At 37.1% G+C, this 12,489-nt stretch overlaps 1 protein-coding gene across 1 annotated transcript; it reads left to right on the forward strand.

The window, feature by feature from the left end:
- Positions 1 to 8,187: 8,187 nt before the first annotated feature.
- LOC138903376 (uncharacterized) lies at positions 8,188 to 12,072 on the forward strand. The gene is made up of 6 exons (XM_070191348.1): positions 8,188 to 8,340; positions 8,540 to 9,184; positions 9,385 to 9,745; positions 10,139 to 10,485; positions 11,239 to 11,335; positions 11,447 to 12,072. Exons 1-6 carry the CDS (start codon positions 8,188 to 8,190, stop codon positions 12,070 to 12,072), a joined length of 2,229 nt encoding a protein of 742 aa, XP_070047449.1.
- The last annotated feature ends 417 nt before the right edge of the window (positions 12,073 to 12,489 follow it).

A 12,489-nucleotide genomic window follows, 5' to 3' on the forward strand; every position in this document is an offset into this window, starting at 1 on the left:
TATTAACTTACTTTTTTTTTGGTGCAGAATCGAACATTTTTTGCACCACATAATGTTGATTATGGCATCACTAGGTTCCAGACATTATTCGACCATGTTGTTCCTGGCCAAATCAGTGTGTTATTATCTGAAAATGGGTTAAAGTTGTTTAAGAAGACATGTTTTGAGCATTTTATTTCCCTGCCCAAAATATATATCCAAAATCAGGCAATTCACCTTCTCATGAAGTATGAATTGAACGCATCTAGTTCTGACTTTCTTACATCATAAATAAAGGGTGAGAGGATGAACTTTGGATTGAGGAAGTTTGCTCTTATCACTGGCCTTAGATATTTTATAGAAGTGACGGACTTTGGTTACACAACTAAGTATGACAGTAAAATAATGAGGAGCTATTTTTCGAGCAAGGAAAAAGTTGAGAAGTCATACTTGAAACAAATTGTAACCAGCCGTAGTTGGGTGAATGATGAGGATGCAATCAAGTTGTGTATTCTCTATCTGATAGAATTTTTCCTCTGTCCTTCAGACAAATATAATTTACGTTTGATAGACTATTTTAGGTTCGACTTGGTAGACTCGGGGCAGTATGCGAATTACGCATGGGATATCGATTCTTATACACAATTACTTGAGTCCGTTAGGCACAAGCTTAACCCTTTTGTGCATTTTTATCTCATTCAAGGTTTTGCACTCGCTATGCAAATATAGTTGTATGAGAGTTGCTCTACATTCAATACTGATATAGCTACAAGGGTTAGTAATTTGATCCCCCGCATACTTTACTGGCTAGATAGTAAGGACAAGATATGATTATCTGTATTGAAAAATAGAATGATCAAACCATCATGGATCAAGGTAAATATTTTTCACTTTTGGGCAGACAATTTAATATAAATTATCTACACATTTTATACATATTATAACTAGGTCCCTAACATTTTTTTCACTCAATTCACCAACATACTTGAAGCCCCAAAAGAGCTTTCAAGAATGACTTTGCCAGAAAAAGTTGAATACATCCTTGAAGAAGCTGAAACAAAGGCCGAGCATCCGATGGATGCTTCTTCTCCATCTGGACATACGCAGGCAATGGGAATAGATGACAAGAAAGATATTGTGAAACGAATAAAAAAATTAAGAAAAGATGTTGATAAGGTAACATCTTAACATAATCTTAGCTGGTTTCTTTAATTTATGTTATGTAAATTATTTCGTTAACTCTTTCTATTTTAATACATATGTGGGTTCAGACCTTGGAACCTTCAAAAAAGAGGTATACCTAATTCTTGATTTTATATATATATATATATATATATATATATATATATATATATATATATATATATATATATATATATATATATATATATATATGTGTGTGTGTGTGTGTGTGTGTGTGTGTGTGTGTATGTGTGTGTAAGCCTCTAATTGTCAGATACATTATAATAATTTTTTATTCTTTAGGTTTTTGAAGAACGAAGTAGCATTCGACAGCTACTCAATGATTCCATCAAGTCTGTTTTACAGGCAATAAACAGTCAAAAGGATACTAACATTGATGCTAAGGTTTCATTCGAAATATATTTATTTTTGACAATAATTTTTACCATGTCTATGTTTCTGTTATCATTCATAAAGTATATAGCCTAACAAATTATGCTTACAGTTTACTGGCAGTTCTACGAAAAAAGATGAGCATTACAAACAAAAGAACAATCAACACAATCCGGGTAGTAGTGCTAAACCAGTGTTGGCCAGCAGCAGTAAAATAGGTATCTTAACAATTTTAACATAATTGTTAAAATTATATTCTATATTATATTACCATTATATCTATATTATTTCTACACATAACCTAAATTACCAATAAATAATCTACATTATATTTTCAATTATTTTCTTAGATACATGACACATGAATGACATTCAAAATGAGGAGAATGTTCATGTAGGTGTTGAATTATCTTCTCAATTTCAAAGGGCATTGGATGAAGAAACTGTAGGTATGATTTAGTACATTTTATCAACATATTTCACAATACATATTGCATCTCAGCTACAGGACAACATTTCAACAAATTTACTCCAATTAAACTACAATTTATCTACAGTACTGTTTCTGTTTACTACAAATGATCTATAATTTTATTAAGTTGTATACATTTATTGTAATAGAGAAGGATACTATGCATGTGGAATCTCAAAAACAGGATGCAAAGGTTGGCATACAAGAAGAGCAATTAAATGAGGAGAAGGAGACTGTAACGACTCGGCCCTTCGTTTTGTGCATTTCAGCCCCGTTCCCCCATTTATTACTCCGTTTGTGCTTTATAGCTGATGTATGACTTATCGAGTTAGTTAGTTCGGGTCCGAAGAGAATGTAGAGTGAAAGAAGACACTTAGTCTCTTAAATGGAAAGCTTAAGTTGGAAGAATCGACCGGATGTTGATCTATATGTAAACAACTTCGGATTCGAATTCTAATGCTTCTAGTAGCTCCGTATGGTGATTTTGGACTTAGGAGTGGGTCCGAAAATTTTCTTTGAGGTCCGTAGTAGATTTAGGCTTGAAATGGCGAAAGTTGAATTTTTGAAAAGTTTGACCGAGGGGTTAACTTTTTGATATCGGGGTCGAAATTCGATTCTGGAAATTGAAATAGGTCCTAATGTGAAATGTGACTTGTGTACAAAATTTGAGGTAAATCGGACGTGATTTGATAGGTTTCGGTGTCGTTTGTAGAATTTGGAAATTTTGAAGTTCAGTAGGCTTGAATCCGTGTGTAGTTCATATTTTTGAAGTTGTTTGAGGTGATTTAAGAGTTCAACTAAGTTCATATTGGGATATAAGACTTGTTGGTATATTTGGTTGAGATCCCAGGGCCTCGGGTGAGTTTGGAATGGTTAACGGATCAAATTCGGACTTGAGAAAATGTTGGAACTGCTGCCTACTGGTGTGATCGCACATGCGAAGATTTTGTTCGCAGGTGCGAAGCCGCATGTGCGCGCAAGCAGTCGCATAAGCGGCCAAGAGTGGAACTGGGAAGTGCTCGCAGGTGCGAAGAATTTTCCCGCATCTGCGAGGCCTCATGTGCGAAGGGCGCAGAAGCGAAAAAAGGGTGAGGAAGCCGGGCAGCGCAGGTGCGAAAATTTTATCTGCAGGTGCGGAGTCGCATCCGCGCTTGGATCTCCGCAGAAGCTGCCTAGCTCACAAATGCACCCATTTGTTAGCAGAAGCGAGGGTCGCAGGTGCGACCCCTTTTCCCCAGATGCGGAAATCGTTGGGGCAGAAGCTTAAATTTGGGGTTTCGTGATTTTTACCCATTTTCCGATATTGGAGCTCGGTTTGGGAGATTTTGGAGAGGGAGTTTTCCATACAACTTGGGGTAAATGTTCTTGACTCCATTATGATTATATTTCATGAATTAATCTTCATTTTTGGTGTAAGATTATCGAATCTTCAAGAGAAATAGAAGAAAATCTTTATAATGTCACAAAATAAATTTTTCGAGCTTTGAATACCGATTCAGAGTCGGATTTGAGTGAAATTAGTATAGTTGAACTTGTAATTGGATGGTTATCGTATTTTGTGAGTTTCGTCGGATTCCGAGACGTGGGCCCCACGGGTATTTTTGGGGCATAATTTCAGATTTTGTGGAAAATATTAGTATTTTGATATGGAATTAATTCCTATAATTTTGTGGACTGAATCAAATTAATTGTGACTAGATTCGAGCCGTTTGGGAGTTGATACGTGCAGAATGGAATTTCTGGAGCATTGCTTAGCTTGCTCGACATTGGATTTGGCTTGTTCAAGGTAAGTAACTCTTCTAATCTTGGAGCTGAGGGTCTGAACCCTGAATATATGTATTATGTGAATTGTTGGGAGGTGACGCACATGCTAGGTGACGAGCGTGTGGACGTGCACCACAGAAATTGTGACATAATTATTTCTGTGGAATTTTGTAGTCAAATAATCTTGAAATTTTCTATATAGTTTTATGTGCTAAAGAAATTGAGCTGAGAATCATATTAAAAATTATGTTGAGGCTATGTGCCAGTATTGTTGAGACCCACAGAGGTCATATTGCTTTGAATTATATATTTTAAATTGAAAATTTATACTCAGTCATATTCATGTCATTACATATCATATCTTAGTCTCTGTTATTATTTATTGATACATTATATCATCATTTTTGGGCTATTTTTATGACATTATGAGCCCTATGAGAGAGAGACTGGAGAGATTGATGACTGAGTGAGGCCGAGGGCCTGATTGTGAGGATTATTATGTGGATCGGGGTTGCCCGCCTGCAGCAGGCCTTATAGTCTTTATTATAGCATGTGGGTTGTCCGTGCGTATCCAGATATTATTATAGCACGTGAGTTATCCGTGCGGATCCAGATATTATTATAGCACGTGAGTTATCCGTGCAAATCCAGATATTATTATAGCACGTGAGTTGTCCGTACAACGCGTGAGTTGTCCGTACAGCACGTGGGTTGTCCGTGCAGATTATAGAGCTTGGGCTGAAGGAGCCCCTCCAGATCTGTACACACCCCCAGTGAGCACAGGTACCTACTGAGTGCGAGTGCCGAGTGCAAGTGCCAAGTGATTGGGAGGATTGAGTGATTGTGAGGCATGAGTGACTGTAAGGACTGAGTGACTGCGAGGATTGTGTGATTGGGAGGACTGAGTGAAATGATACTCTGGGAGTATGCATATGATTTTATCACTGAGTTGCATCGCATTGACATGCACACATAACATACAGGCATAGAGATGTATTTTCCTCATGCTATATAGTATCACATCATTCATGATTCTCACACATGCTGACAGATGGGCATAGTGATGCATTTGCCTACTAAAAACTTCCATCGCTATAAGTGTGGAATGCGAGGAATAGGGACTTCCTCGGCGAGCAACTTAATAGGGAGAGCCTCTCCGCTATGCGGGAGACAGTGACAAAGCTCACATCAGAGCTAGAAGCGGCCAAGGAAAGAGAAAGGCTTAGAGATGCTCAATTCCTTGGCATGCAAGCTCAGATCAGAACTCTCCTATCTAGTGGAGCTTTTCCGTTGCCCCGATCTCGTGAGTCATCTCCAGAGGGTCGACCTCCACGTGATCGTTCCTCCCCCCTGCACGTGATCGTTCCTCCCGTCCTCCCCGTGATCGTGCTTCCCATCCTCCACAAGACCGTTCTCTATATCGTCTTGTAGATGAAAGTTCATCAGACGGTGATGATGATGTTGTACAAAACACCCCTTGACTTTTATATACTTTGAACTAGACAAATAGAACCAGTTTTGAACTAGTTGTAATTAGTTTTAACTTGGTTTTGGATTTTTATGTTCAATTGAACTTTAATTTGTTAGTTTTAAAGTATTTATTGAATGTTTTGGTTGTTGTTGTTGTGTTGTTGTTGTTGTGTTTTTATTGTTGTTGTTGTTGTTGTTGTTGTTGTGTTGTTGTTGTTGTTGTTGTTGTTGTTGTTGTTGTTGTTGTGTTGTTGTATTGGTATGCTGGCAGGTGGTTTAGCTGCCAAAACAGGCATTTTATGCCAAAATTAATCCCAGAAAAACCGACCAACGTTGGTCGGTTTTTAATATAAAAAAATAAATTATTTCAAAATACCGACCAAAGTTGGTCGGTTAATGAACATTGAATTTCCAGAATTCAACACTACCGTCCAACTTTGGTCGGTATTTTGCTTGCATTGTTGAGATTACCGACCATAGTTGGTCGGTAATGTTTAATTTTAATTAGTTTTAAAAAATATATATTTTCAATTACCGACCAAAGTTTGTCGGTTTTTTTAAATTTTAATAATTAATAAAAAAAATATAATTTAGTTAAACCGACCAACTTTGATCGGTAAAATTAAATTAATAAAATATGTTTCCGACCAAAGTTGATCGGTAAGTAATTAAACTTGTCAGATGGTCGTTTTAATATACCGACCAAAGTTGGTCGGTAATTTCCGATCAACTTTGATCGGTAAGCCATTCCGACCATCAAAACACCGTCCACACCGTAATGGTCGCGTTTTGGTCGGTAATTTGCCATAACCGACCAACGTTGGTCGGTATTTTTGGTCGGTTTTTAGCGAATTTCTAGTAGTGATAGTTCCTGATACAGGTTGCCATTGATTTGATGTATGTCCACCAAAAAAATAAAAAGTAAGTAAAAGGATATACAAATGACTAACATGTATTTCCCAAAACAGAAATAGAATTATGATCGTTAATCTTTATTAAGCTTTTTGTTTCTTATAGGTATTGATGTAGTAGACACTTGTAACAATACTGTACCTTTTCCACTCTTATCGAGTTTGGTGGCTTATGATTTGAATAATATTAATCCTTCAATCATTAGAAGGGTAAGAGTTCTAGATTTTTAGTCAAAGTATCCTATTCTCTAATACCACTTAAGGTAATTTGTAATATATTCCAGCATAGGCTGGACTTTTAATATCTTGTCAGCAATTAAAAGCCTCATAAGAGTAGTCCATGAACATAGATAAATGGGGGTGTCCACATATCTCTGTCTTTGCTTTGTTCTTCTTGTCAATTGAGTGCTCCTCTGAGGTAACATGGAATCTCAACATCCATTCTAGGTAAGGTGTTATCTCCATTTTTGTTTTTTAAATTCCTTTTGTTTGATGATTCTTTCTAAGAACTTGTTCAACCGTTAGTGGTATATGCTTATATTTACAAAGTGAAATCATAATGTTACCACCTTGTGCCTATAAAACTGAAATTTCCTTTTGCCAGTAAAATAAATGTGCTAGGAACATGATATTTCATAGGCTTGAGCTCTCCAGCAGCAATATTTTCTCTTTGCTAACCTACTAATGAGATCAGGAATACCTCTTCAAATTTGACAACTAAAGACCTTATCTAAAATTTGAAGCTTAGAGTGGAGTATTTGGAACTACAGATATTTTTTATAACCTTTTTGGAAATACAGATATGTAGTACTCCTACAATGAAGCACTAGGACGCAGTATTATCAAAGACAAAAATCACAAAAGCTCTAAGATCCATTGGGGCGTTAAGCGTAAATAAAGCGTGACCTTTACTAAAGAAAGGGGCAAATGAAGAAAAAATACAAATATGTATATAAGCACGAATAACGGTTGGCTTAAGTGAAGTTTGTTTTGATGATTGACAAAGGAGCTCAAGCATGAACCGGGTCCATACACAGTGTACACTGACACAGGCAGATTCGAGCACAAGGCATGCACGTGAAAGAGATAAGAATAAATGGTTATACTGAATGTCTCCTGAATGAAATTGTTGCATATTTGATAAGGACCAGGATTCCTTAAGGGAAGAGAACTCTATCCAAGATAAGGAAGGAGTTAGAAGTTGAAGATAACTAGAACTCTTCCACCAAGGAAGAGTATAGCATTAGAACTCTAGTTATTTCCTATTCTACTAACTCTATATATTTCAGAAAATTCTCTTCTACAGGCAACGCACAAACGCATAAGTTAAGCAAGAGTTGAGAGCAAAATAGCAAGGCATTTTGCAAGCAATTCTTATGTGATTCAAGTGTGCGAACCTGAAGCTATATAAACCAGATAGAATAACCCACTCCATGTGTCTGTCTTTTATTCTAGTTCTATTATAGTAGGGCTATTGAGTTGAACCTTTTCATCTTTATCTAGAAGCATTTATACTAGGTACTCTCAGTGTTGTATTCAAGTTAGAGTTAACTTGAAATTGTCAACAGCTTGGGACTGGTTGCCACAAAGGATTAAAGTTAATCCTTAGGTTTACAAGAGTTTTGTAAACACTGTTTTAGCTTAGTGATTTAGTGAAGTATTTGGAGAAAATCCTACTGGGTAGTAGGTCGTGATTTTTTCACCTTTTGAGCTGGGTGCTTTTCCACATAAAATCCTTGTGTTCTTTATTTTCTGCATTTATTATTTCGCAACAGTAGTATACAGAATACATAGAAGAACCAGATCCTTCTATAATCTATGTACACGAAACATTGGACACCACACAAATAACTGTCCCCCCTCTTGTGTGGTATTAAAGTATAAAATATCAATTGGTATCAGAGCAGGTTATCCTTGAAGATCAAGATGAGTGCACCACCTAAAAATTGGGAAGGGCAATCCACTGCTAGGTCACCACTCTTTAATGGCCAGTACTACTCCTAGTGAAAGTCAAGAATGAGAGATCACATTCAAGGGGAAGACTATGAGTTATGGGACATTGTTACTAATGGTTCACTAGCTACCCTGAAGAAAAATGCTGAGGGACTACATGTGCTAAAGACAAGAGCAGGTTGCACTACCGAAGAACTAAAGAAGTGGAAGAAGAATGTTAAAGCCAAGAAGTGGGCTTGTTTGTCGACTTGGTCCAGATGAGTACAGCAGGATTCAAGGTTGTTCCACTGCCAAGCAAATTTGGGACACACTGCAAGTGGCCCATGAAGTAAAAACTTAGGTGAAGAGATCTAGAGGAACTCTACTATTCTCTCAATATGAAAACTTTGTTATGAATGATGAAAAAACTATTCAGGAGATGTACACAAGGTTCACTACATTGACCAATGAACTAAGATCTCTTGAAAGGATTATCCCTGAAGAAGAAAGAGTTGAGAAGATACTCACTAGAGTCTTGCCAATCACTTGGGAAAGCAAGATCACTGCCATCCAGGAATCAAAGGATAAGTCCACTCTCCTACTGGATGAATTGATTGGAAATCTCACTGCATATGAACTTAGGAGACAAACCATAAAAATGGATGTACCTAAGAAGGAAATGAGCTTGGTACTCAGAATCACTGAATGTTCTGATCTGGAAGATGATGAAATGACAATGATCACCAAAGACTTCAAGAAGTACCTAAGGAGAGGAAAGGGTTCTTCAAGAAGTGGAAGCTACAGCAAATCAAGAGCTCTAGAGAAGCAAACCAATGATAGCTGCTACAAGTGTGGAAAGACTGATCACATGATCAAAAACTGGCCTTTGTGGGATATTGAATGGAAGAAGGAAAGAGTAGAACGGAGGAACAGGAAGAAGGAACAGGTTCAACCCAAGAAAAGAAACAACAAAGTATCAACCAAAGCTATGGTCGCTGCTTGGGGAGAAAGCTCAGATGATGATGATGATGATGGGGAACAAGCACTAATGTCCATTGGAGAATCTGATAAAGAAACTGAGGTAAGTGTCTTTCATCACAAAGACAAGATTAAATGTTTTTCTAAGGAGTGATTATCTGAGTTATTACTGAAATTAATTGATGGATATGAGGATGTGAATAATGAAAAGGAATAGCATGTGTGATTTTGAAAGCCAAGTGCAAAAACCTAGAACTTAGGGCTTGTGAGACTGAAAGTGAAAATATTGTGTTATAGAACTAGGTTCATGCACTTGATGAAACTGTCTTAGAACTTAGATCTGAAAATCTAAAATTAAAATTAGGAACAGGCAAAAAGATAGTTGATCACACACAACTTACTTTAGAAACAAATGTAGGAAAATTAGAATATGAGTTGTATAAGAGGGATGAACTCGTAAGAATCTTAAAGGAGGATCTGAACAAGGTCAAGCATGATCTAGACAGAACTTGTGAATGGAACAGGTCCTCTGATGCACTTTCATGGCTACAAGAACATCATAGTAACAACAGAAGAGGACTTGGCTTTGGGAACTCAGCACCTAAGTGGGATCCCAAAATCAAGTACCTCACACTCCCTAAAAATAAGATTTTCACACACTGTGGTAACACTGATCACTATAAGAGTGAATGCACTGCAAAAGAGAAGGCCAATCAAAAGAACAAAAAAAATATTCAAGGGAAAAATAGACTACCAAGCTCGGCTAAAACGATTTTGATTCATATTTTTGCCTATAGAAAGGGACCCAAACTAGTTTGGGTTCCTAAGACTAACACATGATTTCTTTTTGCGGGTCCAAGTGAAGCGGAGTAGCCAAATATGATACATGGACAGTGGCTACTCAAAGCACATGACAAGAAGCAAGAACCAGTTCCTTTCACTTGAGGACCTCAAATGAGGTAATGTCTCCTTTGGAAATGGAAACAAAGTAAGATCATTAGGGTTGGAAAGGCAGGTAAGACAGATTCTCACTCTATTGAGAATGTCTACTTGATAGATGGATTGAAGTACAATCTAATAAGTGTATCACAACTTTGTGATAGAGGTAACATGGTAGCATTCACCTCTACAAAATGCTTTGTGTTTAATCTTACCACTGAAAAGATAGTTTTGAAGGGAAAAAGAGTGAAAAACACATATGTGGTGGATCTGTCCATACTTTCAGATAATAAACTCACTTGCTTAAGTGTGTTGGACAATGATCCCCTTCTTTGGCACAATAGACTTGGACATGCCAATCTAAGCCAACTCGAAAAACTAGTCTCCAAAGACTTGGTGGTAGGATTGCCTAACATTAAGTTCAAGGAAGATAAAGTCTATGAGGCTTGTGCAAGGGGGAAGCAGGTTAGATCCTCTTTTAAAAGCAAGAAAATGGTAAGCACCACCAGAACGATGGAACTGGTCCATATGGATCTCTAGGGAGCAATGAGGACATTGAGCAGAGGTGGTAAGAGATATGTTATGGTGCTTGTTGATGATTACTCTAGGTTTACTTGGACACTATTTTTAACATCTAAAGATGAAGCATTTGACATGTTTACTTCAATTGTTAGAAAAACTCAGAAACAACTAGGTAATTAACTTGCATCAATTAGGTCTGATCATGGTACTGAATTTAAGAATGCTAAAGTTGTTGAATTTTGTGATGAGCATGACATAGATTATAACTTTTCCGCTCCTAGGACTCCACAACAAAATGGAGTAGTTGACAGCTAAAATAGGACATTAGAGGAAATGTCTAGGACTATGTTACTTGCTAGTAAATTACCTCATAGCTTCTAGGCAGAAGCTATGAACACTGCATGCTATATCATAAATAGGTGAATCACTAGACCTATTGTTGAGAAGACTCACTATGAGTTACTTAAAGGGAGAAAGCCAATTATATCCCACCTTAGGACATTTGGATACAAGTGCTTTGTGCACAATAATGGAAAAGACTCCCTAGTTAAGTTTGATCCTATAAGTGATGAGGGAGTATTCTTGGGATATTCTTCACATAGTAAAGTTTATAAGATTTATAACAAAAGAACTATGTGTGTAGAAGAAAGTGTACATGTGATTTTTGATGAAACTAACATTCTTTCTGAGACATAGGAATATGATGATGAAGCAATTGGGCTGGTAAGAAACTCAAATGAAACCACAACCCAGACTGAAGCTGCACCAAAAAAAGGAACAGATGATGGAACAGGTCCTTCCACCCAGGGCAACATGACAGGGTGAACTGAACTAAGAGGGCCTGATCCTCAATCCTCGAGGGAACCTGTCCATGAACATGTTCCTCGGCAACAAAACAGTGAAGGAACATCTAGAGACAACCAGCTGGTTGTGAAATCTTATAAGTATCAAAGATCTCATCCCATTGAGAACATAATTACTGAACTAACCTCTAGAATCAAAACCAGATCTTCTTTGAAGTATCTTTGTGCTTTTGATGCTTTCTTATCTCTTATTGTACCTAAAAATGTTGCTGAGGCTTTGCGAGATGTAGACTGGGTGAATGCACTGCAAAGGGAACTCATCCAATTTGAGAGAAGTCAAGTTTGGCATCTGGTACCAAGACCCAAGAACAGATCAGTAATTGGCACAAAATGGGTCTTCAGAAACAAACTTGATGAAGATGGAACAGTTACAAGGAATAAGGCAAGATTGGTAGTTCAAGGATATAGTCAAGAAGAGGGCATAGACTATGATGAGACGTTTGCTCCAGTTTCAAGATTGGAAGAAATTAGACTCCTTATAGCCTTTGTTGCTTACATGGAATTCACTCTCCATCAAATGGATGTCAAGAGTGCCTTCCTCAATGGCTATCTAAAGGAAGAAGTCTCTGTCAAGCAACCTCTGGGCTTTGAAAGCAAAGAATGTCCTGATCATGTGTACAAGCTTGACAAGGCATTTTATGGGCTCAAGAAGGCTCCAAGAGCATAATATGAAAGGTTGTCAAAATTCTTACTTGAGCATGGTTACAAAAGAGGTAAAATTGACCACACTTTGTTCTTTAAAGAAAAAGGTAGAGATCTCTTGGTAGTTCAGATATATGTTGATAATATAATCTTTGGAGCAACTACTATAAATTAAGTAAAGATTTTGCTAAACTAATGGGGAGTAAATTTGAAATGAGAATGATGGGTGAGCTTAACTTCTTTTTAAGCTTACAAATTAAACAAAATTCAAATGGAACTATGATCCATCAGCAGAAGTATGTGAAAGAGCTGCTTAAAAGGTTTAAAATGAAAGACTCCAAAGAAATTGGCACACCTATAGCAAAAACCACAAAATTGGATATAGATGAACCTGGTTCATCTACTGATCAGAAGTTGTAAAGGGGAATGATTGACTCTTTGT

This window comes from Nicotiana tomentosiformis, chromosome 12, assembly GCF_000390325.3.
Source record: "Nicotiana tomentosiformis chromosome 12, ASM39032v3, whole genome shotgun sequence".
Lineage (NCBI taxonomy): Eukaryota > Viridiplantae > Streptophyta > Magnoliopsida > Solanales > Solanaceae > Nicotiana > Nicotiana tomentosiformis.